Genomic DNA, 24,870 nt, shown 5'->3' with positions numbered 1-24,870 from the left:
ACTCCTTCGCGACGATTCGGCCGGGTGCCGCTGGCGGCCGTTGCCAGGGTGGGGGTCGCTTTGCGGCATGGCGATGGCGGAGGGCGAGCGGACTGAGTGTGCTGAGCCCCCCCGGGACGAGCCCCCGGCTGATGGCGCTCTGAAGAGGGCAGAGGAGCTCAAGACGCAGGCCAACGACTACTTCAAAGGTGCGCCCGCCCTGGAGGGAGCGAGGGAGGGTGGAGAGCAGCCCCAAGTCAAGGGGTGCCGGGCCCGCGCGGAACCATGGCAACGCGGAGCGGCAGCCTGGGCGCGGGGCAGGCACTACCAAGTGACCGGGCGTGGGGAGGGCGAGGATGGCGCTACCAAGGGGCGACAGAGGGGGCTCCGGAGAGAAGGGGTGATACCTGGAAGTGGCGAGCGGAGCGGGTGCTAAGTGGGGAGACTGAGGAAGGCGCTTCCAAGTGTGAAACGGGAGGGGGACCGGAATGGGAGCACCACCGAATGTGAGACCCCAGAGGTGTCACCTTATGGCGCGACCTGAAGAGGGCGCTACCAAGTCGTGACGTGGGGCGGAGGAGTGATGGCGCTACCAAGTGGGGAGACTCCCAAGTGAAGAGGCACCAAGTTGGGGGAAGGGGGGAACTGTCCCAGTAGGGCAGGCGATCAGGGGAATGGGAAATAGATCATTAGATGGGAGGACCAGGAAGGAGACTTGAGGTTACTCCGGGAGAGGGAAGGATCTGGGGGTAGAGGTGAGGCAATCCAAGACTAGTACGACTTAGGATCTTGGGAAAGTAGGATGTGGGCGCACCCATTCATTCATTGATTCGGTCCGTTTATTGAGCATCCGCTGCGTGCTAAGACTGTGCTTGACTTTAGCTACACAGCAGCAGGTGACACAGATGTGGCCTTATAGTTTGTAATTTAGCAAGAGAATCAGACCTTGAACAAACACACAGACAAATAATAAAATACTTAGAAGCTGTGATGAATCCTTTGGAAAAACCCCAACAAAGGAGTAGAGGATAAGGGTTAGAGACCACTACCTTAGAGAGGTTGGTCAGGGAAGGCATTACTGAGGAAAAGGCATTTAAGTTTCAGAGGAGAATTGGGAAGGAGTGTCCCAGGTAGGCGGTGCTGCCTGTGCAAAGGCCCTGAGGTCGGAAATGAAAGGAGACTGGCTGGCTTGGCTAGAACTTTAACAAGTTAGCAGGGAAACAGATACAAGATAAGCTTAGGACAGGGGCCAGATCACGTAGGGTTTCATAAGTCACTGCATAGACCAGTTCGGATTTGACTCGACTCTCCCAGAGGAGCCCATGAGTGGAGAGATGAACCAGCCCTGAACTCTCTGGTGAGGAATTTGGGCAGGAGCAGCCTCTGGGTGGACTGGAACAGCCTATGGGAGTGGATGAGGTCACCTCGGAAGAGAAGGGGCTTAGGGCAGAAACTGAAGGAATTCCAGTGTTTAGAACTGAAGAGGCTGCGTTGGAGTGGTCCTTGAGGTGGAAGGAAAATTAGGAAAGCTGAGAGAAAGGAGTGCTTCTAGAAGGAGAGGATGTGCCTGAGATGGGATGCTGCAAAGGCCAGCACCAAGCATTGATCGTTGGATTTGCCTCCATAGTGTGTTGGTGGTAGCCTTGACCCAAGCAGTTTCTAGGGGATGATGGGGTTGGTAGCCAGAGGGGAGGGCGCTGCAGAGTGAATGGGAAATGAGGAAGCGGAGACAGCCAGTATTGACAGGGGTCTTGAGAATTTTGGTTCTGAGAGGGAGTGGAGAAATTAGAGGGGGCAGTTGCTGCTCTTTTTTTTTTTTTAAGAGCAGAAGAGACAAAGAGTATAGACCAATAGAACTGATCCTGCAGGAGAGAGAGGAGGCCTACAGCAGAGGGCCCTGGAGGTGGGGTGCGGTGTGGGAGGGATCTTGAGCCTTAGTGGAGAGCTAGCCTCTGGTGGGAAGGTCAGGTCAGACCAGAGCAGTGAGAAGGAGGTGGGACTGGTGAGAGGTGAGGCTGGAGGTAGACCGTGGAGGCGGGTCAGGGAGTGTGGATGTCATCACGAGGGTGGCAGGAAGCCATGGGACATTTGAAGAGAAGAGCAACACGGGCTGCTTAGCAATGGAAGGGGATCCCCCAGTGGCCTTGCAGAGACCGGACCCAAGGACGAGGCTGGAGACCAGGAAAGAGACTAGGATGGTGGACAGGTGAGTTGGGGGGTGCTGCCCACCGGGCCGGAGAGACAGAAACTGACTCAAGAAGTGTTTCAGAGGGAGAATGATAGCGGTCACCTGCAGAGAGGGAACCCCAGGAAGGAAGCATGGGATGCCAAAGGCCCAGAGGTGAGCCCAGCACTGAGGAAGTGAGCAGGGCTGGAGCGTGAGAGGCCAGAGTTGACAGTGAGGCTGCAGGGGAGCCTGAGTGTCCCGCCTGGGGACTCTGAGGAGTCTGGGATGGTTCTGGGTGGGGAAAGGACGGGATCGGGTTTGCGCTTTAGGAAGACCCCTCTGGAGGGGCAGGACCGCGGGCTGGGAGAGCTTGGGGGAGGCTGAGGCAGGACCATGGACAGGAGAGGATGAAGGCCAGACCAGGGGAAAAACGGGCGGTCAGGATGGATGTGAAAGAAGAGATTTGAGAGACTTTCTGGAGGTTGACCTGACAGAACAAGGTGACTGCCTGGCTTTGAGGGTTGACGGATCAGGTGTCCCGGCCAGAGCCCAGTCTCCAGCCTGGGGAGGTGTGGAAGGTAAGACCTTCTCTGAAATGGGGCTTGAGAAGAGCGGCAAGCTTGGGAGGAGATGCTGAGATGAGGGGAGAATTCTGGGAAACAGTGGGCCCTCCGGAGGGGCTCCTTGCCCCCCCAGGACCTGGGTTCTGAGCTCTGGGAGGCCTGAGACTGGGCAGGTAGCCAGCGGCGCTGGCATTGAGCTGGAATGGAGGGGGATGCCCCTCCTGGTCCAAGCCCCTTGCTGTCTGGCAGGCAGCTGTAGGCACTGAGCCCCAGTTCCCGGGGCTAGGGGAATAACAATAAAAAGATTAATTACAGCTCGCCTTAATTGAGCCCCTGCCGGTGGCCAGGTACACCACTTTGTCTAATCCTCCCCTGGGCGCTGGGAGGCAGGCAGGAGCGGCCCTGTTTGTTTTATAGAGGAAGCTGAGGCTCCAAGAAGTGAAACCGCTTGCTCAAGGTCAGAGTGTGCGAGCAGCATGGCCGGATATCCCCCTTCCTCACCACGTGCTTGGCTCCCACATTCAGAGTCCTTATCCGCAGCCCTACCTGGAGCCATCCTGGCCCCGGGGTGGTGAGGGGGGAGACGAGGGCCCCCAGGGGCTTGCAGGACCCTGGCTAGTTGACCCCTGGGAACTCAGGCCCTATCCAGAGGCCCCGGGGGGGAAGAGCCTGGTCCCTCGTGTCATTCACCTCTCTTCCCCTCTGTCTGGGCCTCACTGCCCCCCACCGCCTTCTGTATAAAGAGAGGGGTTCCGTTTAACCCCAAGGAGGCCCCTGAGTCCAAGACTTCACATGGTTAAGAGCTCAGGCTGCCTGGGTTCAAATCTTGTTTCTTTGTCTTACCTGCTGTGTGACCCCTGGGAAGACCTTAGCTTCTCTGTGCCTCACTTTTCTCCTCTCTAAAATGGGGCCTCCCTTGAGGGTTAAGTGCACTCATATTTGTAGAGCAGGGCTGGGATCTGGTGTCGGGGTAGCTGTGTGAAGCCCATGCCCCTCCCGTTTCCTCTCATCTAGTCTCTTCTTCCCTTCAGTGAGTCGTTTAGTCAGTTCTTTTACGAGCATCTGCTGATCACTTTCTCGGCTGTAGCCACATTTCATCTGGGAGTTCCTTTAACCCTCACAACCAGTGCCTGAGGCAGGACCGGTTGTGCTTCCCACATTTCAGATGAGCAAGCTGAGGTTCAGAGAGGGGAGACTGTCTGTCTAGGGTCTTGTGGTCAGGATCCGCAGAGCCCGATGGCAGGCTCCCCACCCCATGCCCAAAGGTATGGCAGGCACGCTGGCCGCCTGCCTCTGGCACCCGGCCAGGAGGCTGGAAGGAGTCCTCGAAGGTTTTGGCATTCCAGGGAGGGTCGGTCAGATTCAGGCTGCCTCGTTCTGCCCTGGCGTGTTTCTGGGAGGTCTTGGGCCTGCCCTCCAGGGCTCGCGTCCTGGGGAGACACACCCATCACCTAACGGTGACTGTCCAGAGAGGGCAGGCCTGGGAGAGGGGAGCCTCGGGGCCGGGGCCGCCTGGAGGGGTGCCTGACCCCGCCTGGGTGTCAAGGAAGGCTTCTCAAAGGAGGTGACATCTGAGCCATTTGAAAGATTGCCAGACATTAGCCTGCGGAAGCAATGGTCGTTACATTGTTCCTGGCACCTCCCAGCACCTGGCTTCCTTCTCTAATGTTGGTGTGTCCTGTCTTTCTCTTTCTTTCCTACCTTCCTTCTTTCATTCATTCAGGAACCACTCATGGAGCCGGGAATCCTCTTCTTCCATTCTTTTCTCCCGACTCACTCCTCCTCCTCCTCCAAGTCTCAGCCCCGGCATCCCCTCTGGGTGGCCCCAGCCACAAACACTGCGAGCGTCACGGTCTGGGGGCGGTGATCTGGGTGCAGTGTGTCCCTCCCACCCTTCAACTGGACCGTGAGCCCCTGGACAGCAGGGCCAGGGGCTGCTGTGTCTTCAGACAGGGTCAGGGTTCAGAGTAAGACAGACAGCACCCCTGCCCTTATAGGACTTAAGTTCACATTGGGAGGATGGGCAATAAGCAGACACAGCAAAGGAAAGTCCTGTCTTCTCAGATGCCTCTGGAGAAAAGAACAGTGGGAGTTAGGGCAGGAGTTCTGGTTTTAGGCTGAGGGTCGGGAGGACTCTCTGAAACTTTAGCCCAGAGTGGGTACGTAAGTTGCCCCAGGACACACAGGTCACTAGGAGTAGAGCGGGGATGGGGCCCAGGCTGCCTGCCCCCTGCTGGTCTCCCCCAGAGGCCCCCTGGTACGGAGTATGAGTGTGGGAGCCCGTGGCGCTCAGCCTGACTCGGAGTCCCTGTCTGCCACTTGCTGGGTGATATGGTTTCGCTCTTAGAGCCTCATCTGCAAAGTGGGACTAATGCAGCCGTCCTCAGGGTGCCATGAGGGTGCAGTGTGGGGACCTGTGTGCCAAGAGTCCCCAAGGCACCTGGCGCATCACATCCCCCCAGGTTGGGTGCTCCCCCTGGCTTCAGTCTCCTGCCTGTTGAACAGCCACGTGGGCCAAGACAGCTCTGCAGATCCAGACTGAGCGTCTGACCTTGACAAGACCTCTGTGGCTTGCTGTAGAGGGAGCACCAGACGGAGCTTGTGCCGTGGGGACGTGCGGATGCCCCGGGTCGAGATGTAACGTGCAGGGCACGGCCGTGGCTCATTTAAAATAAAATGGACTTTTCCCCTTGGCCAGATATCACGTCCTGTCGCTGCACCCTGCTCTGGCTGTGGACTTCCTGCCAGCCCCCTTGCCCTCACCTCCCACCCTCCCCCAGCTCACCCCGCCCCGGACGCACCACCCTCTCGCTGGTCCTAGAATATAGTGCTCTCCCCCTGAGTACCTTTGCACCTGCCATTCCTTCTGTGGGGAATGCTCTTCCTCTGGTCTGGTTTATCGCTTCCTTTGAGTCTCTGCTGATATGTTCCCTTCCTGAGACCTAAGTAGGTCCCTTTTCCGTCCCCACTTCCTGTTCTTCTACTAGAACCCCTCTTTGGCTTGTGTACTTGCTGTGGGGCTCAGGGCAGACTCAGAGTTGCTGGTTCCCATCTCAGGGCTGGCACTCAGTAACATACCCTCTCCGGGCCACGGGGCACATTCAGAAGACCCTCTGAAAGTCCCAGAAGAAGTGTTGCCCACTGGGGCCTTGGGGGGGCGATGGTTGGGTGGGCAGATATGTGGAAGTGATTTAGGGAGTTAGAGATTTGGGCTTGTGCTAGGGTGGGACAAGTCAGGAAGGGGAGCAGGCTGGAGAGACGTTCTGGGCCTGAGTTTCTCCATCTGTAAGTGGGAGGACTGGCCAGTACCCAGCCTAGGACCCCTGCTGGCTGGGGGTGGCACCCTTGCCTCAAACCCCCTCCTCTTCTTCCCTCTTCACAGCCAAGGACTACGAAAACGCCATCAAGTTCTACAGCCAGGCCATCGAGCTGAACCCCAGCAATGCCATCTACTATGGCAACCGCAGTCTGGCCTACCTGCGCACCGAGTGCTACGGCTACGCGCTGGCCGACGCCACGCTGGCCATCGAGATGGACAAGAAGTACATCAAGGGCTACTACCGCCGGGCCGCCAGCAACATGGCGCTGGGCAAGTTCCGGGCCGCCCTGCGTGACTATGAGACGGTGAGCCGGGCCTCTGGGGTGGGCTCGCTCCCGGGGCCTGAACCAGGCTGGTGTTGAGGGCCAGGCAGGGCGGGCTGGGGCCTCCTGGAGCTTGGCCAGACCTGACGGGGAAGGCGTGAGGAGGCTGTGTGCACGTTTACTTACTGCTTGCTCATCCAACACACGCCAGCTGGGTTCACAGCCCAGCTCTGCCATCGCTGCCTGGTGACCTTGGGCAAGTCACCTGGCCTCTCTGTGCCTTCTTCCCCATATCCGTGAAATGGGAGGGCAAAGACCTGCCTCTCGGGGTTGCTGTGAAGAATAAATGAGCCTCTGCTTTTCAGGCATTTAGAATAGCACCTAGCACGTAGTCAGCACATGTAATTAACTATTCTGATTATTGTTGTTATTACTGTTGGTGAACAAGAAGCACACAGCCCTTCTGGTGGAGCTTATAATTTGGAGGAGGGCAAAAAATAAACCTGTCATTGGGAGAGCAAACAGTCATTGCAAGTGAGGATGTGGGCCTGGGAGAAAGAGAATAGGGCGAGGTGCTTTAGAGGGACAGCACATGGGGGTGTGTTTTGATGAGGTGACGAGAGAGGGGACCCGGAGGATGGCAAGGATTGGCCAGGTCACTCGCTCATCCACCACGCCCGCCGCTGTCTCTGCTCTGATCATAACGATAGTGGGAAGGCCTCACAGAGCACGCCTGCGTGCCAGGCTTGTCCTCTCCCCTTCGCATCAGCCGGCTGAGTGACTTGTGTGGCAGCCCTGTGAGGCGGGAACTGTGGTTACCCCCATAGTACAGATGGGGAGACTGAGGCCCAGGAGGTTCAAGTCACCCGCCCACCTGCATGGAATAGGCAAGCGGTGGAGCTGGGGTCTGAACGCAGGCAGGCCAGCCTCTGGCCAGCGTCTTCCCCTATCCAGAGAGTCTCTCCTTGAGAGCGGGGCTTCTCTTTGTTCTGGGACGCTCCCTGGGACAGTGGTTGGCACCCAGCAGGGGCTTAGCGTTTGTTGAATGAATGATTGTCGTGCCCCCCTTACATGCACGCACACCCTCACTCCTTTCATTTCCTCTGTCACACACTCTGAGCAGCTTCTGTTGTGTCAGCCAGGAGAACACAGGAGGCCGAAAGCCACGGGCTGCGGTTGGAGGGAGCAGATCAGACAGCCAGGGCGGGCTGCTGGCCGCCGGCCTAGAGAGGAGGGTGGCCTTCAGGCAGGTTCACGCCAAGCCCCGGGCCAGGGCACCCATGGCAGGGCAGGGCAGAGGCAGGGAGGAGGAGATGATGTAGAGACCGAGAGGCTGAGTGGAGGCGGGGGCTGGGGTGAGCCCTGCGAGGAAGGAGAAAGGAGCTGCAGAGCAGGGTCCTGACAAGCTTGGGCTCCCCTGCTTTTCTCCAGCTGGTCCCCTGCCTGGGCCTGAGGTGTCCTCATTTGGCAGTGGTGCCGAGAGGCGTGGCCACCTCTGGGGTGGCTTTTGGGCTCTGGTGAACAGTGGTGTGAGAACAGGTCATGGGGCCTGGAGGGCTCAGTAATGAGTAACTCAAGAGGGCAGTTGGGGTGGGTGGGGGCAGGTCTCCAAATGGAGGGGAGGGGCTGGGAAGAGAAGGGAGGGGGGCAGAAGATAAGAGGAACCGCAAGTACAGATCTGCACGGGGTCTTCCCTCCCGGGTTGCAGGGCCGTCTCCCCAGGGCCCGGACTGGAGGTTTTCTCACTGCTCTGACCCAGCCTGGGGCCTCACAGCACGTACTCCTGGAGTCTGAGATGGTCGCTTCCAGCCATCTTGCGGGCATACACAGCTTTATCCCAGGCCTTGTGGGATTCGTGGGGGCCGGGTCATGGCCGCTGTTCCCCTGTGGGGGCTCTGCCAGCAGCCCTGGGGACCCCCTGCATGAGCCTGAGGTCCTTGGCTGCCTGGACCACCTGCCTGCTGTCCTTTCTGACACGTTTCATCAGACTATGGCTGCAGGGCAGAGGGGCCAGCCTGGGGCGGCTTCCCATGCAGTCTCTACCTGCAGAGCCATTGTGTGGTGACACGCTAGCTGTGTAGCTCTGAGCGCTTTGGATCTCCTGCCTCAGTGGCCTTGTGAGGACTCAGCGAGAGTAGGGCCCCCACTTAGGGGCACTTCTCTGGGTGTGCTTTCTCCTGGGGGTGTCTGGGATGAGCCCACGGCCCCCCAGGAAGGGCTGTGTGCAGGCACAGGGCCTTGTTAGGGGCTGGGGGCCTGGGGGTGTCTCCACTCTGCTCCACCTCCAGGGCACGGACCCTCTCCAGGTCCGTGTTGAATCCCCCCACCAATGCCTCTCCCTCATCGCCAGGTTCATTCTTTCAGGGGGACCCCGGCTCCAGGATTCCCCACCCCTTTACTGGGGCCTCTTCTCAGAAGATTCCACCTTTGTTCTCTCCTGTCTGCGGCTGGAGCTCAGGCAGTCTCAGGGGCCCAGGCAGTCTCGGGGGCCCAGGAGTCTGGGGGGCTCCTTCTATACTCCCCACCTCCTCCCAGGACTTTCTGGGTTTGGAGGGTTTGCCGTCTCATGTGCCACTGGAGGTTTTTACTGCAGAAACAGGAGTGGGTGTGGTTACCAGGCGCCACCTAGACTTGCTGGGGATGTCCTGTTGCATGGAGCACATGCTCCGGGTCACCTTCCTGAACTCCAGAGAGTTCCCGTTTCCCAGATACACGCCAGCCCCATGGCATTTCGTGGGGGTCAGGAGCCCGTGTTACCATTTCATCGGCCCGAGTCCCTGGAGTTACTGCCTGGGAATACTCGCAGCTGAAACCACTTGTAAAAACAGCTGTTTATTCTGAGAGCGTGTGGTTTCACATGCAGGTATAAGGAGTAATGCAGAGACCCCACCGCCCCACTTTCCCCCAGTGACATGCCTGGCATCACTGTCACAGGATGCTGACCAGACACAACCCAGACCCCACTTGCTGTGAGATCTCTCTTCTTAAAGAGAAGTCTAGCGTTCAGTTCTGAGCCAATAGGCCTCGGGGCCTCCCCCGGCTGCAAGGCCTGGAGGCAGACCTGGAGGCCTGGCCCCAGAGCCTGCTCTTAAGACCCGGACCCACAGCATGTCCCTGGAACGCATGTTGGGCCCTGTGGGGACCGTGGCAATAGGTGGGGAGGGGGACCTGTCCCAGCATGCACGGTGGGAGCAGGATCTTCAGCAGGGAGAGAACAGAATCCTGGCTTCCTGGGCCAGTGACTTCACGTATCCTGGCCTCAGTTTCCGTGTCCGTCCGTGAGTGGAGCTGTGATACATCACAGAGAGCTGCTCTGAGGAGAAAGTGAGCGAGGTTGTCGCTTACAGCCTCAGGCACAGAGAAAGCGCTGTTACTGCTCCCTTCCTTTGTTTCCAGGGTCATCAGTGTTTGCTTCCAGCCTGCACCCCGGCCCACCCTGCACCCCGGCCTGCGAGCTCTCTGAAAAGAGGGCGCTGGCTCAGAGGAAATGCTTAGTGGGGCATGTGTCCATTCGGGGCGCTCCTTACACCTGGGACACAGCCTCAGCCCTGCCCTCGTGGCCCCTGGCCCCGACCACCTTCCGCTGGGGAGGTAGAGCTGTCCCCTGCGGTGCTCAGGGCTGGGGCGGGGCGGTGGGAGGGAGCCCAGAGCCTGACCCAGCCTGGGAGATGGGAGAGGGCGGGGGCGGGGTGCTGAGAGCTGGAGGAGGAGGAGGCAGGGCTGGAGAGGCACTGAGGGTGGACGTGAGGTGTTCTGGGCCAGGGGTGTACCAGCCTGCAGGTGAGAGGGGGCTGGCACATTTGGGGACTTGTGGCTTTGGTCTAGCTGGTTCACGCTGGGCAAGCAGGGCACACAGAGGGCTGGGTGGGCCCTCGTGGGCCGGGCTGAGTGGCGGTTTGGACTTCATCCTGGGCTGTGGACTCCTAACCTCTGCTTGTTGGGAAGGACTCCAGGGACTATCTGGGGCCGCCTCTCTCCCAAGCCTTGCGCCACACCCCACCGCAGGTGGAGCCACCTGGCAGGGTGCCTTGGCCTGAGCCTGCCCCGACCCAGCTTCCTGCCACCCCACCTGGTCTGCACGCCTCTTCTCGGGGGTGAGCCACACTGACCCCTGGGGCTCATCAGCAAACACCTTTGCCCCGGCTTCTGACGCACTCAGCCAGGCTTTCCACCAGGGCGCATTTGCCGCCTGGCACCCCCGTTTTCTGCGCCCTGGCACAGGGCTGTGGGAGCCCACTCCTGGGGAGGCCAACAGGATGGGCAGGTCAGGCAGGGTCCACTGATAATTACAGAAAGAGTTACAGGTAACTGAGGCTCAGAGGGGTGAATTCATTTGCCCAAGGTCACCCAGCACATAAGTGGCAGAGCTGGGATCTGAATGCAACCCCTGCTCCCTCTGGACTTGGGGGATCAGTGTCTGTAGGAAGCGAGACAGAAGGTAGGGGGAGGGGAGGGCAAGGGCTCCTCTTCCTGGGCCCTGAGTGTGTCCCACGGCCAAGCACCCAGTGCTTCCTGCATGCGATCCCGTGTCATGGACACGGCAGCCCGTGAAAGGGGCCGTGGGCGGCCCATGCCGCCACACACCCTTCACAAGTGTTTGCTTGTTCTGTCCTCCTGGCAGCCCTCGAGGTTGATGCTCTGTCGCCTCCACCTTCCTCAGGAGGGAACCAAGGGAACTCACTGGTCCTGGGTCTCCCCAGGGCCTGAGGTTGAACCCGGGCGCATGAGCACCAGGTTCCAGAGGCTGCCCACAGAGCTCGGGCTGCACGCCAGGCCCGTGCTGGTTCCTTATCCTCCCCAACAGCCTGTTACCTCCCCCACCTCGTGGATGAGAAAACTGAGACTCCGGGTTATCCAGCCAGTCATTGCCTGTTCGGCTGAGTCGGGCTGTAAATCATGACTTCAGATCCAGCGCACCCGGTCCTCTCAGCCCCTCTGGTTCCAGCGAGGAAGCTGGAGCAGGGCCAGTTTTATTTTGACAATGATCAGAGCTGTGGTGTATTAAGAGCATCCGAATGGGTTAATATGTTTTCCTTCCCAGCAGCCCCGTGTGGGCATCTCTGTCGCGCCCAGTTTGGGGACACAGAAACCAAGACCCAGAGGGGCAGCAAGTCGAGGCTTGCACCCCTTGTGCACGGGGCTGGGTGCTCTGCTCAGCGTCTGTGGACCCTGGGCCAGGCCGGCCAAGGGCAGTCCCGGTGTCCCCGCCTCGGCTTGGGTGCTGATGCCTCTTTCCTTCTTTCCGTCCTCTCTTGCCCACCTTGCATGCCAGGTGGTGAAGGTGAAGCCCCACGACAAGGATGCCAAGATGAAGTACCAGGAGTGCAACAAGATCGTGAAGCAGAAGGCCTTCGAGCGAGCCATCGCGGGCGACGAGCACAAGCGCTCCGTCGTGGACTCGCTCGACATCGAGAGCATGAGTGAGTCGGCCTGGGCGCCCCGCCGTGCCCGGCCCAGAGCCTTCCTCGTTCTTGCCCGAGCACTGCGTTCCCGTGCATGCTGCGGCGCCTCTGGTCCCTGTCCCCACGCGCTGTCTGTGCCCCTGGAGACCCCACAGTCCAGAGTGGGGGCTGGAGGTCCTGGGTGCAGGCGAGCTTCCTTGCTGTATCCATCCTGCAGTTGCACCCACCCGTCACGGGCCTGATTTGTCCATAGGTCCTCTGGGCTCTCAGAGGCGTCTGTCATTCACTCCACAGATGATTATTGGGTCGCTGGTGGGTACCACTATTGTGGGCACTGGAGATACAGCTGTGACCCAAACAGCCCCTGCCCGCTGGAGCGGTTGTCCTAGTGGGGAGAGAGGACTGATCGTCAGTTCACATGTTAATCGCTAGCAGATCAAGTCAGGGGGAGAGGCTGCCAGAGAGGGGGCACCCCATAGGTCATAGGTCAAGGGGAGGGCCTGTGAGCCTGCCTGAGCAGAAGGAGCCGGCCGTGAGAGGCCCCGACCAGGGAGTGAAGTCTCCAATCCGTCTCCTGTCAACCTGTGTGTCCAGCGCCGAGCCTGCCCCGTGCCTGGGGGCCAGGCCACACTTCCCACCCTGACAGTGGCCGCGGCCCCTGACTCTCCTCCCCCCTTCACACGCCAGCCATCGAGGATGAGTACAGTGGGCCCAAGCTGGAGGACGGCAGGGTGACAATCACCTTCATGAAGGAGCTCATGCAATGGTACAAGGACCAGAAGAAGCTGCACCGGAAGTGCGCCTACCAGGTAGCGCCCCTGTCGGTGCCGCCAGAGCTTGGGACCCGGGTGGCATCAGGGCGCTGGCCTGGCCTGAACCCCACCACTGCGGGGGCGCGGGGAGCAGGGCGGTCCCGCCGGCTGACGCTTGTTGAGCCCACGGTGTGCCGGGCACCCTGCAGATGAATTCTTCATCTCCAGCATTTCCATCGGTTACTTTTTTAATAGCTTTCGTCTCTCGGCCCCATATGTTCATGCATGTCATTTACCTTTTCTGTGAGATCCTTCAACACATTTTCCACATAGTTATTTTAAAGTCTCTGTCTAGATCTTCCACCATCTGGGTCATCTCTGGGTCTGCTTCCGTTTGTCTGCTCTTCCCGTCTTAACTGCTTTTTTCTCATGGGCCAGACATCTCGTGTAGAAGCGCAGTAGCGATGGAGACAGGCACCTTTCCTGCAGACACGGGCAGGCCCTGTTTCTGTTGGGCTGCCAGTGTGAGGGGCTGTGTCAGTCTCCCCTGCAGTTCAGGGGCAGCTCGAGTTGGAGCTGGCTTCAGCTGTGTTCAGAGGGGAGACAGGACTCTCCGGGGGCGGGGCTCGGAATCTTCGCCCTGGCAGAATCCCAGGCATGCCTGTACGCTGTCAGGTCTCCAGCTCACATGTAGGAAAGCGCTCTGATGTTCAGCCCTGCTGCCAGATGTCGGGGTGTCTGAGGGGTTCTCTGCTCTCAGTCTCGCCCCCCACTTTTGTGCCTCAGGTGGTTCCTCTCCACCATGTCGCCTTGCGCACTCTGTGCGGCTTGGGAAAGAATAGGCAGGCGAGGGCAGAGGCCCTCTGCCGCGGGGCTCCTCAGGGCTGTCACGCCCGCTCCCTTCTTAGCCTTGCCCTCCTGCCGCACCGCCGGGGGGAGCACAGTCACCGTCTCTCTCGCAGGGAAGAGCTTGTCGCTCGCTGTCTTGTAGTTTGACTCAGGTTTCTTTGAGTCCTCACTCTCAGATGTTTCAGGGTGTTTTTTGTTTTTTGTTTTTTCTTCTTGTTTTTTGGCTTGTTTCCATCATTAAGGCAAGAGTGACAATCTTTTATAACTTTCTACATTCTGACTGAAAGTGGATACCTCCTACTTTTCTTCTTTAGCACCGTTTTCCCAACTTTTTACTTAGCAAATTGTTAAACCCACAGAAAAGTCAAAAGACCAGCACAGTTAACATCCATAGCCCCTTCACTTAGACTCACCAGTTATTAACATGTTGACACTTTTGCTTTACCTTTCTGTGTATATGCGTATGTACACACACAGTATTTTCCTTTTTTCCTTCTTCCTGAACCATTTGAGAATAAGTTGCACTATCACCTGTGTCTCCTAAAAACAGGACATTCTCCTGCATGACTGTTGTCATTCCCATCTTGGAAATTTGGTGGTGATACAATAATACTGACTAAAGCAGACAGTCCACAGGCCGGCTGTTACTGCAGACACTGTCAGGTGTACACAGTGTTGTCAAGTCTGTCTTCAGTCCATAAGAACTAATACCGTCTGTATTTCCAGGTTGATATTTTAGTTTTTCCCAGTTTTTTCCCCAAACATCCTTTTTAGCTGTTCTTTTTTTTTTTTAATCCAGAACCTATTGAGGGATCAATGATTGCATATGGTCTGCCTTTTTACTTTTTTGTTCCGTTAGAGCAGCCTCATGCCTTTTGGGGAGATTTTTGTGACTTTGACACTTCGATGTTTGCAAGCTGGCTATTCTATTAAAGGTTCCATATCTGGATTCATCCCACGTGGTTCTGCCTGATGCTGATCATTTTAAGAGAAACCTAGAATCTGGGTTTCCCCGTGAAATAGTCCTGATGTTTTAACGCCGCATTGACCACGCGGGTTACAGGCTCTGTTCACAGGGGACCTGCGCTTGGCCAGGCCTCCCCTGCCCCTTCCTCCCCTCTCCCCTCCACCCAGCAGCATCTCCTGGCCAGTCTGGTCTCCCCAGGGCCAGGGTGGGCTGCTGGCCCTCCAGTTGGCCCCGCTCACAGCCTGCCCTGCCTTCCAGATTCTAGTACAGGTCAAAGAGGTCCTCTCCAAGCTGAGCACACTCGTGGAGACCACGCTCAAAGAGGTGCGCGCTGGGGGTGGTGTGTGGGCGGCTCCCTGACTGGGGAGGGGCCGCAGAGCTCAGAAACTCACAACCCCCCCCGCCCCGCCCCGCTTGGTCTCCCTCCCTCCCCTGCCCTGTGTCTCTCCTGTCCCTCTCCTCCCCTCTGCATTTCTGTGCCCCGCCTGTGTCTGTCGCATGGTTCTTCTCGGTCCACTGTGACCTCTCACCCCTCCTCTCCCCTCTGCCCCCTCCCCACATCTCTCTCTGTGCCCCTCCCTCTCCGGTGGCCTCTTTTCTTCCAGACAGAGAAGATTACAGTGTGCGGGGACACCCACGGCCAGTTCTATGACCTCCTCAACATATTTGAGCTCAACGGTTTACCCTCGGAGACCAACCCCTACGTATCCTTCCTCAGAAGGGCCAGCCCCTCCTCCCCGGCCTCTCCTGCAGGGTGTGGGGTGCAGGAGGGAGAGGACTTCCTGCCTGAACCTGAGAAGGGAGAGGCCTGATGAGCACTCTGGCCCTGAGCCGGGGTGGAGCAGCCGGCGGCCTTGCTCTCCAGGCTCCGGGGCCAGACAGGCCCGGGCTGGTCCCCGCCTGCTGTGACCTGGGCACAAGGCCAGTGCCTCTGAGCCCCGGCTTCTCCTCATCTTGAAACGGGGCTGGATGTATGTGCTGCTGCAGAGCGTACGTGAGGGTGGGGCAGCCCTGCCCACACCTGGCTTCCCTCTTGGCCGTGCCCTTTTCCAGCTGTGTGACTCGGGCAGGTCTCTTCACCTCTCAGTTCCTCAGGTTCGTTGTTTGTAAAATGGATCTGTCTCATCGGGCTACTGAGAGGGGTAGCGTGTGTTCATACCTGTGCCAGGCTTGGGGGCCCCGGACCTCCTTGTATAAGTGTTTGCTCATGTTAGGATAATTGTTCGATGAATGGCCACTGGGCGGGGCTGCCAGGCCCGTGTCCCGTTTTCCCTGTGGCTGTAGGCCTGTACTGGGGGAGAGCTGAAGCAGGCTAACCGCCCAGGGTCTCCCCCTCGGCCGTCAGTTTCCCTGAGAAGCAGGCGAGATTGGGGGCCTTGGCACCTCCGTACCTCCCGAGGCCCAGAGAGGCCAGACTACTGGGCCAGACCCCAAAACCGAGGAGAGCCCAGGTGCCCCGAGCCCTGCTGGCGTTCTTGACCCCAGGGTGGTGCCGACGGGAGTGGCAGGGGTGTGGAGGGGCTGGGGAGGGAGCACTCCCCCTTGTTTTCCTTAGCAGGGCAGATATTTAATGGCGACTTCGTGGACCGTGGCTCCTTCTCCGTAGAAGTGATCCTCACCCTTTTCGGCTTTAAGCTCCTGTACCCAGATCACTTTCACTTACTTCGAGGTGAGCTGGGGGATCAGTGTGGGGTCTGGGGGATCAGTGTGGGATCGGGGGTCAGTGTGGGGCCTTGGGCAGGGCACGTGCAGGGTAGCGATTGCCGGTGTGTTTGTTCTGTGCCTTCACTGAGATCATGCACGGGGCTGCCCTGTAAGGTCGGGCAGGTTGTGCGCCATGCATCGGCATCGCATTGACGGAGCTCTGTGGGCCCCAGTGAGGATTTTGGTCATGGGAGGCCTCTGAGCAGAGGAGGGTCAGGGGCCATCTCTGGTGTTAATAGAACCTTGTGGGCGTCCGTGTGGGAAACAGACCAAGGGCTAAGAGAGGGAACAGGGAGACTGGTGGTATCTGGACCCAGGTGGGAACAGTGGTTGGATGGGGGCTTGCTTTTCAAGTAGAGCCCGAGTGTCTGCTGGTGGGCTGGATGCAGATGTGAGAGAAAGAAGGGGTTGGGGGGGCACTCCAGGGTTTTGTCTGGAGCACCTGGAGAGCTGTGGCTGCCACTGACAGACTTGAGGGGCAATGGGAAGAGTAGAGTATAGGCTGGAAGGTGGGGAGGTTGGATCTGGATGTGGCTGTGAGGCAGAGAGGAGATGTCTAGGAGGCCTCCGGGGGCTATAAAGTGGGGGTTCCTCAGTGTACGTGTGGCGTTGGGCTGGGTCAGCTCACCAGAGTGAGGACCGAGGGGGAGACCCTGCCTGCTGACAGGGGGCAGTGCACAGGAGATGCAGCCAGGAGTGGAGGAGAAGCGGGATGGAGTGAGGGCAGTGGCTGGGTTGAGGGCTCTGAGATGCATGAGGACTTCCTGGTGATCCAGTGGCGGAGACTCCGCACTCGCAATGCTGAGGGCCCAGGGTCAATCCCTGCTCAGGGGACAGGAGTGCTGATGCCCCCCAGGTTCACGTCCAGGTTCAAAGAGTTCTCACAGCGCTCCTGGCACATGGCATAGATCCCATGAGCGCCTACTGCAGGCCTCCTTGTAGGAGGAGGCGAAGAGCTGGACTCGAACAGTCTGGACTCGACAGCTGTGGGGGGCCTGGCCGCTCCCTGGCCTCCTCCAGCCCCAGAGGGAGGAGGACAGTTTCTGGTGGGAAGGTAAAAGCCCAGGCATGGGACTGGCCCACGGCAGGCACTCTGCAGGGGGCTCCTTTCTTCTTCTTCAAGACCCCCCCTTCCTTGATGTTTCTAGCATGATTAGTGTGGCTGGTCCTTTAAGAAGGAATCTGAGTCTCATGGGGACAAGGGATGGGCCTCTGGTCACTTACGGTTGGGACCAGGGCTGAACCCAGGTCTCCGCCACTCCGTGGTGATCAGGGCCGGCCTGGGCCTTGTGACCACACAGCCGTGGATCTTCTGAGCCCATCCCCCCTCTAGACAGAGGACTGAGAACAGTGTCTCCACCTCGCGGGGTTTCTGGGAAGGACCAGCGAGCTGCTGCATGGATGCCACTGGTTGGGGCTGCCGGGCGGTCCTTCTCAGCCTCGGCTGGGATCTGAGCTGGAGGGTGCCCCACCCAGCAGCGGGGTGCTGAGGTTTCTCTTCATCCTGCTGTTGGCCAGGCAACCATGAGACGGACAACATGAACCAGATCTATGGCTTTGAGGGGGAGGTGAAGGCCAAGTACACAGCCCAGATGTACGAGCTCTTCAGCGAGGTGTTCGAGTGGCTCCCGCTGGCCCAGTGCATCAACGGCAAAGTGCTGGTGAGGCAGGCTCCCGCACCCGGCCGCCACACGAGGCGGCGAGGCAGAGGGTTGGGGTGTGGCCGGCCCCTCCCCTCACACTGATGTCCCCGCCTGAACCCCAGATCATGCACGGGGGCTTGTTCAGTGAAGACGGCGTCACCCTGGACGACATCAGGAAGATCGAGCGGAGTCGGCAGCCCCCAGATTCAGGTGACCGGGTGGCCGGGGACAGCCCCTCCCTCCAGGGCTTGCAGGCCCCGGCCCTGCCCACACAGACAAGGGAGAGCGAGGCCGAGCCTCACCTTCCTCTCCTGCATGTTGGGTCCGTGCACCTCCCTCGTGGGGTGGCGCTGGCCAGGGAGCAGGAGTGTCTGCAGCGGACCTCCCTGGCGGTCCAGCGGTTCGGACTGCACGCTTCCACTGCAGGGGGCCGGGTTCCATCCCTGGTCGGGAAATTACAATCAGGTGTGCTGCGAGGTGCAGCCGGGAAAAAAAATACTCCTTCCAGCTTTGGGGGCCATACAGATTGAACAAGGTCTGGCAGGGAGATTGGCGGGGAGGCCCGTGGTGGAGCCCCGCCTCACGTGCCCCCGTGCCCTCCGTGGAGGGCGGTGCCCTCGCCCAGCCCCCAACGCTCGTCTCTCTCCCCTCCAGGTCCCATGTGTGACCTGCTCTGGTCAGACCCGCAGCCGCAGGTCAGTCTGCCCAGGGCCGTGGTTGGCAGCTGTGGGCTGTGGGCAGGGTGGGCGGGGCAGCAGGAAATAGACGCCCTGAGCTGCATGTCTCCCCAGAACGGGCGCTCGGTCAGCAAGCGGGGCGTGAGCTGCCAGTTCGGGCCCGACGTCACCAAGGCCTTCTTGGAGGAGAACAAGCTGGACTACATCATCCGCAGCCACGAGGTCAAGGCTGAGGGCTACGAGGTGGCGCACAGCGGCCGCTGTGTCACCGTCTTCTCTGCCCCCAACTACTGGTGTGTCCCCACCTCCCGCCTACCGGGCCTCTCTTTTTTTTTTGTAACTTTTCACGATAGAAAATTCCAGAGATACATCAGGTGCTGTAATGAACACCCACATACATGTCACGCAGGTTCAACAGTTACTGACTCTCACCCGCCCCCACCCCCACCGTGGGCTCTTAGGAAACTAACCCCAAGCATCCTCTCTTCCACCTGGTGATGGCCTAGGATGTTTCTGAAGGAAGGAACTCTTCTGTACGTAACCGTGATAACTACTGTCCGTCCTTCAGGTCGCCTGAACCCCGCCAGAGTTCCTTTTCCCCATGCCCCTCCTCGGTATCTCTTTCCAGTTGATTGCTTCCAAGCAGGACCCAGACAAGGACCATTTTTTCAGTCTCCTGGTCTTCAAGTTCCCCATCCGTCTTGCCCTCCGCTTTGCTAGTGTTTGGTTGAAGAAGCCAGAGTCTCCTGTGCTCTGGATGAGACCAGAGACTGAGTCCCTCCCAGCTCTGTGCCCCGTGTTGCCTGGTGGTTAGAGCCAGGGCGTGGTTGGATCGGGGACCGTGTTTTGGCATGAGCCCTGCCTCCACCCTCTGCCCGTCCTGGCACTGCTCCCCGGGCCTGCTCCTCCTGGCGCCCGGCCCCCACGAGGCTCTCTCCCCCTCCTCCTGCTCCCCTGTTGGGGCTCCCAGGGCCCCTCTTCACCTTGACTCCTCTCTCTGGGACCCTTCTCCCTGCTCCTTCATCCCCCAGCTCCTCCCAGCCCCTGACTGACCACACGGCCCCTCTGCCCTTGTCCCCGCAGCGACCAGATGGGGAACAAAGCCGCCTACATCCACCTCCGGGGCTCCGACCTTCGGCCCCAGTTCCACCAGTTCACAGCAGTGGTGAGTCCACCCCCAGCCTGGGCCAGAGGGGAGAGCCATTCTCGACGGAGGGCTGGTTTCTGCCTCTGGGGCTCCGAGGACCCCCATCCCGCCCTCCCCCCCGCTGCCGTCCTGTGTCTGACCCGTGTGCCTCTGGTTTCGCAGCCTCACCCCGACGTCAAGCCCATGGCCTACGCCAGCACGCTGCTGCAGTTAGGGATGATGTGAGGCCCGCGTGGCAGGGCCCCGCTCCCCATCGACCCCAGGCCCAGCCCAGGGCAACGCTGGACCCCCTTTTACTTTGTAAAGTTTGTATTTATTCCCCTTTAGGTTTGCAGAGGGGGTGGGGGGCTGGCCAGACGGTCTGCTCCCCCGACAAAGAAGAAGGAGGTGGAGAGGCTGAGGGTGGGGCGCCGACCGGGCATTCTGGAGGAAGGCCAGCACAGCTGTGGGGGGCGGGGCCCAGAGGCTTCCCCGCCCCCCCTTACTTGCATGGCCCCTTCCCTGCTAAAGCAATAGGGCCCCGCCACAGGAAGACCCCTGGAAGGAGGGGCGTCAGGGAGGCCTCACCTGCACCCCTCCTGGCAGCCCCAGGGTGGGGCTCGGCTGGGGCGCATCCCCTTCCCCAGCTATTTTATGTCTGTAATTAAATATGTTAAAATAAAGTCATTATTGTAAGTCAGCTCGTCTCGGACAGTGGGACCTTGGGAGCTGCCGGCATTGGGGTGACCGCTTCATTAGGGGACCTGGAGGGATGCGGGGGGACCATGAAGTCCTACCCCCTCCCCTCTCATCTCCATGGAGCTGGACAGGCCCGTCCTGGGGCTAACCGGCCAAGCAGCCCCAGTGTCTGCTGTCCTAGCGGGTTCCTGGGGGCAAGTTCTGCCGCCTGGGACAGAGGACTCCATCCACAGTTCACGTGCAGGCGGCAGCCCCGACCCCTCACCCCTCGTCAGCGAGTGTTCACTGAGGCTGCTCAGGTCAGCCTTGCCCTCGCCCGACCCCTCCCGGGAAGGCCAGCCTCCGTTCTCACCTCACACACTAGGCAGATGTCTCCCCCCGCCGAAGGAGACTGGAGGAGTTTTCTGCCCCTTTCCCTTTTATTCTCCTTTGGCGGTTAACAGTGAATCCCGTCTGTATTTCAGTTTTTAAGTCTGAGCTCTAAATGAGGCGACTTCAGTCCTGATTCTGTGGGGTATTCAGAACAGCCCTGTGGGTCGGTCCGCTTCTCCAAAGCCAGCCAGGTGGCTGTGAACCACCTCCCTGGGGGAGTGCGCGCTGTCTTGAGGGAAAGAAACACAAAGCCCCCGTGTGCCAATCGCGTGTGCTTCTCATCAGAAACGAGTTCTGAGGAGCCCTCTGGATCTGCAGGTGGAATTCCAGCAGGTGAAACGCCGCAGGGGGACCCTCTTGCCACTCCATGCGTCCCCAGTTCCACCTTCATGTTGAACCATTTGCTAGAAGAACTCAGGCAGAACTCAGAAGAGCTGTTCTATGCATGGTTACAGTTTATCACAGCAGGAAAAAGAAAATCAGCAAAGAGAAGAGACACGTAGGCAGAGAGAGAGCGGGCGTGGGCTTCTGGTGTCTCTGCCAGGGGAGTCAGAGAAGGCAATGGCAACCCACTCCAGTATTCTTGCCTGGAGAATCCCAGGGACGGGGGAGCCTGGTGGGCTGCCGTCTATGGGGTCACACAGAGTCGGACACGACTGAAGCGACTTAGCAGCAGCAGCAGCAGCCAGGGGAGTCAGACAGCGCTGACCTCTCCCAGCAGCAAGGTGACGACAGGGAAGGCCACCCAGGCCTTGGTTCTCAGGGTCTTGACTGCAGTTGGTCACGTTGGCTGCCCAGCCCACGTGGCTGACCTTAATCTCCAGAGAGACTAACTGATGCCATGTGGCCCAGGGTCCCCAGCACAGATCTTGGGAAAGTATAGGCCACCCAGAGGGAAGAAAACCCTCATCAGTGAGGATGTTGCCCAGACTTAGAGGGCCCCCTTGGCCAGACCTTTCTTTGAGCGAGATCAATCCTTTATTGCACTGCAAACCCTGAAGCTCACTGGCTGTACACACACAGGGATATATCCATCTTTCGCTTTTCCATGGGTTGACAGGGCCAGGCCACACAGTTCTCCCTCGAGCTCTTCTGGCACCTGTGGTCAGTGGCCTCTTGCTGGACTCGCCGGAAGACTGGCCTGGCTGGGGGTCCAGGTGGGCTCACTCCCGTGCCTGGTGGCTGGGACAGACTGCTGGCTGGGAACTGTCACCGGAGCGCCCACACCCAGCTCCCCTGTGGCTTGGACTGCTCGCGATGCAGCCGCCAGGGCCCACCAAGGAGCTCCCTGAACCTCATGACCTGGTCTCAGAAGCCCCCACACGTCCTTTCCCCCACCTGGTGTCCCTGGAGCAAGTCACTTAGGCCAACCCAGATGAAAGGGCCTGGGGCACAGATGACCAACACTGTAGCAGTCACCTCCCCAGGGTACCTACCGCCTGCCGCATAAGGCTTCTTCACCAAGACCCATGCTGATGGCACTTTCAGAGGAAGTTTTTTATTTTTTGTTGCTTTTTTATTTTTAAAAAGTTTTTAAAGTTCATTCATTTTTATTTTTTGGCTGTGCTGGGTCTTCATTACTGCACACGGGCCTTCTCTAGTTGCCGCAAGCGGGGGCTCCTCTCTAGTTGGGGCTCCTCTCTAGTTGCAGTGTGGGAGCTTCTCATCGTGGATTTCTCTTCTTGCAGAGCACGGGCTCTGGGGTGCCCAGGCTTCCATAGTTGTGGCTGCCAGACTCAATAGTTGTGGCACCCAGCCTTAGTTGCTCTGAGGCATGTGGGATCTTCCTGGATCAGGGATCGAACCCCTGTCTCCTGCATTGGCGGGCCGACTCTTTACCTCTGTGCCACTAGAGGAAGTTTTTAAATAATTCACTTAAATTTCTTTTTTTCTTTTTTGATGCAGACCGTTTTTTAAAGTCCTTACTGAATTTGTTACGATGTTGTTTCTGTTTTATGTTTTCCTTTTCTGGCCTTGAGCCCTGTGGGGTCTTAGCTCTCCCACTGGAAATCAGACCCACACCCCCTGCTTTGGAAGGTGAAGTTTTAACAGCTGGACCTCCAGGGAAGTCCCCTTAAACTTCTTTCTTTTTTTTTCCCCCTTAAATTTCTGATTAAAAGTAAATTTATTGGTTAGTCCTAAGATGCTTAGCATTAACTTGAAGCCCAGAAATGCCATTATTCCTATAGGAAGAAGCCCATAGCTAGCATTTAACTTGTCAACCATTGGGTTTGGCCTTTTCTTTTAAGGATGAATCAATTCTGGATTGCATCCTGCTGGCAGTGTCCTCTTAAGATACTGATGGTTTCTCTTTTTTAACTTAGTATTTGGAGACAACTTTAAATAGAGATGGTATTTGGAAACAACTTTAAATAGCGAAAGTTGCCAGAAAGGTCCAAAGAACTCCAGGTCCAAAGGACTCCCCGTGTATGGGTCAGCTGGCTTCACGTATTACAAAACATTTTGTTCCATTTGCTCGCACTGCATTGGGGTGTGTGCATTTTGTGTCTCTGTGCACGCACACACACTTTTTTCCTGAGTCCTTTGAGAGTAAGTTGCATAGCATACATCACGATACTTTACATATTTCAGTGTGTTTTTCCTAAGATTCAGGCTGCTCTCATATAAGGACCCTACAGTTACCCACTAGTAAATTTAACATTGCTACACTATTTGTATTTAAACCTACTGACTGTATTCCAGTTGTATCCGTTGGCCCGATCGATAATGCCCTGGGTTAGGGACTTCCCGGATGGTCCCGTGGTTAAGAATCCGCCTTCTAATACAAGGTATGTGGGTTCGATCACTGGTCCGGGAACTACGATCTCACATGCTTCGGGGCAACTGAGCCCAACTAGAGAGAAGCCTGCCTGCCTCAGCAAGGATTCGGGTGCCACAGCTAAGACCCGACAGAGCCAAATAAATAAAATGTTCTTGAATGCCCTGGGTTATCTTTAGTTCGGTCTCTTTGGTCTTTAATCAGGAACATTTCCTCAGCCTCTTTGTCTTTTGTGATATTGGCATTTGTGAAGAAGACCATCCTTCTCCCCATCCTCTTTGTTTAAAGAATGTTTCTTTGGGATCTGTCTGATATTTCTTCCTGATCAGACTCTGGTCATGGATCTCCAGCCGAAACAGGACACAGTTCAGTTCAGTCTCTCAGTTGTGTCCGACTCTTTGCGACCCCATGGACTGCAGCACGCCAGGCTTCCCTGTCTATCACCAACTCTCGGAGTTTGCTCAGACTCATGTCCACCGAGTTGGTGATGCCATCCATCCATCCTCATCCTGATGCTGTCCAACCGTCTCATCCTCTGTCATCCCCTTCTCCTCCTGCCTTCAATCTTTCCCAGCATCAGGGTCTTTTCCAATGAGTCAGTTCTTTGCATCTGGTGACCAAAGTACTGGAGCTTCAGCTTCAGCATCAGTCCTTCCATTCCTTTAGGATGGACTGGTTTGATCCCCTTGCTGTCCAAGGGACTCTCAAGAGTCTCCTCCAACTCTACAGTTCAAAATCATCAATTCTTTGGCACTCAGCTTTCTTTATGGTCCAAATCTCACATCCATACGTGACTACTGGAAGAACCATAACTTTTACTAGACAGACCTTTGTCGGCAAAGTAATGTCTCTGCTTTTTAGTATGCTGTCTAGGTTTGTCATAACTTTTCTTCCAAGGAGCAAGCGTCTTTTATTTTGGAGTCCAAGAAAACAGTCTGTCACTGTTTCCATTGTTTCCCCATCTATTTGCCATGAAGTGATGGGACCGAATGCCAGGATCTGCGTTTTTTGAATGTTGAGTTTTAAGCCAGCTTTTTCACTCTCCTCTTTCACTTTCATCAAGAGGCTCTTTTGGTCCTCTTCATTTTTTGCCATAAGGGTGGTGTCATCTGCATATCTGAGTTTATTGATATTTCTCCCAGCAATCTTGATTCCAGCTTGTGCTTCATCCAGCCCAGCATTTCTCATGATGTACTCTGCATATAAGTTAAATAAGCAGGGTGACAATATACAGCCTTGACGTACTCCTTTCCCAATTTGGAACCCATCTGTTGGTCCATGTCCAATTCTAACTGTTGCTTCTTGACCTGCATACAGATTTCTCAGGAGGCAGGTAAGGTGATCTGGAATTCCCATCTCTTAAGAGTTTTCCACAGTTTGTTGTGATCCACACAGGTAAAGGCTTTTGGCGTAGTCAATAAAGCAGATGTTTTTCTGGAACTCTCTTGCTTTTTCTATGATCCAACGGATGTTGGCAATTTGATCTCTGGTTCCTCTGCCTTTTCTAAATCCAGCTTGAACAACTTGAATATCAAGTTCTCGGTTCACGTACTGTTGAAGCCTCGCTTGGAGAATTTTGAGCATTACTTCGCTAGTGTGTGAGATGAGT

The 24,870-nt window shown here is 57.5% G+C and overlaps 1 protein-coding gene across 6 annotated transcripts; it reads left to right on the top strand.

The window, feature by feature from the left end:
• The first annotated feature begins 8 nt into the window (after window positions 1-8).
• PPP5C (protein phosphatase 5 catalytic subunit) lies at window positions 9-20,111 on the top strand. Of its 6 annotated transcripts, none has more exons than XM_081515590.1 (13): window positions 9-188; window positions 6,092-6,333; window positions 11,564-11,711; window positions 12,381-12,502; window positions 14,520-14,585; window positions 14,867-14,965; window positions 15,825-15,930; window positions 17,484-17,626; window positions 17,731-17,818; window positions 18,263-18,303; window positions 18,400-18,578; window positions 19,369-19,450; window positions 19,760-20,111. In XM_081515590.1, exons 1-13 carry the CDS (start codon window positions 68-70, stop codon window positions 19,946-19,948), a joined length of 1,626 nt encoding a protein of 541 aa, XP_081371716.1. In that variant the 5' UTR covers window positions 9-67; the 3' UTR covers window positions 19,949-20,111. The 6 variants fall into 6 exon arrangements, 5 of the variants coding, with proteins under 5 accessions (XP_081371716.1, XP_081371719.1, XP_081371717.1 ...); XM_081515593.1 differs by having other exon boundaries at window positions 19,595-20,111; XR_014060861.1 differs by lacking the exon at window positions 18,263-18,303 and having other exon boundaries at window positions 17,731-17,826; window positions 18,333-18,578; window positions 19,595-20,111.
• The last annotated feature ends 4,759 nt before the right edge of the window (window positions 20,112-24,870 follow it).

This window comes from Giraffa tippelskirchi, chromosome 7, assembly GCF_054371585.1.
Source record: "Giraffa tippelskirchi isolate mGirTip1 chromosome 7, T2T-mGirTip1v1.2.pri, whole genome shotgun sequence".
In the NCBI taxonomy this organism is placed as follows: Eukaryota; Metazoa; Chordata; class Mammalia; order Artiodactyla; family Giraffidae; genus Giraffa; species Giraffa tippelskirchi.
Note: the sequence above shows the minus strand (reverse complement) of the source record. Positions and strands in the feature narration are given on the sequence as shown.

What these genes read in the sequence shown, in the direction of transcription:
- PPP5C (XM_081515590.1), top strand. Translation starts at nt 68, where the DNA reads ATGGCGATGGCGGAGGGCGAGCGGACTGAGTGTGCTGAGCCCCCCCGG. An exon ending in TGGAGACCACGCTCAAAGAG is followed by an intron (nt 14,586 to 14,866) that starts GTGCGCGCTGGG and finishes CTTTTCTTCCAG; the next exon opens with ACAGAGAAGATTACAGTGTG. An exon ending in GGTCAGACCCGCAGCCGCAG is followed by an intron (nt 18,304 to 18,399) that starts GTCAGTCTGCCC and finishes ATGTCTCCCCAG; the next exon opens with AACGGGCGCTCGGTCAGCAA.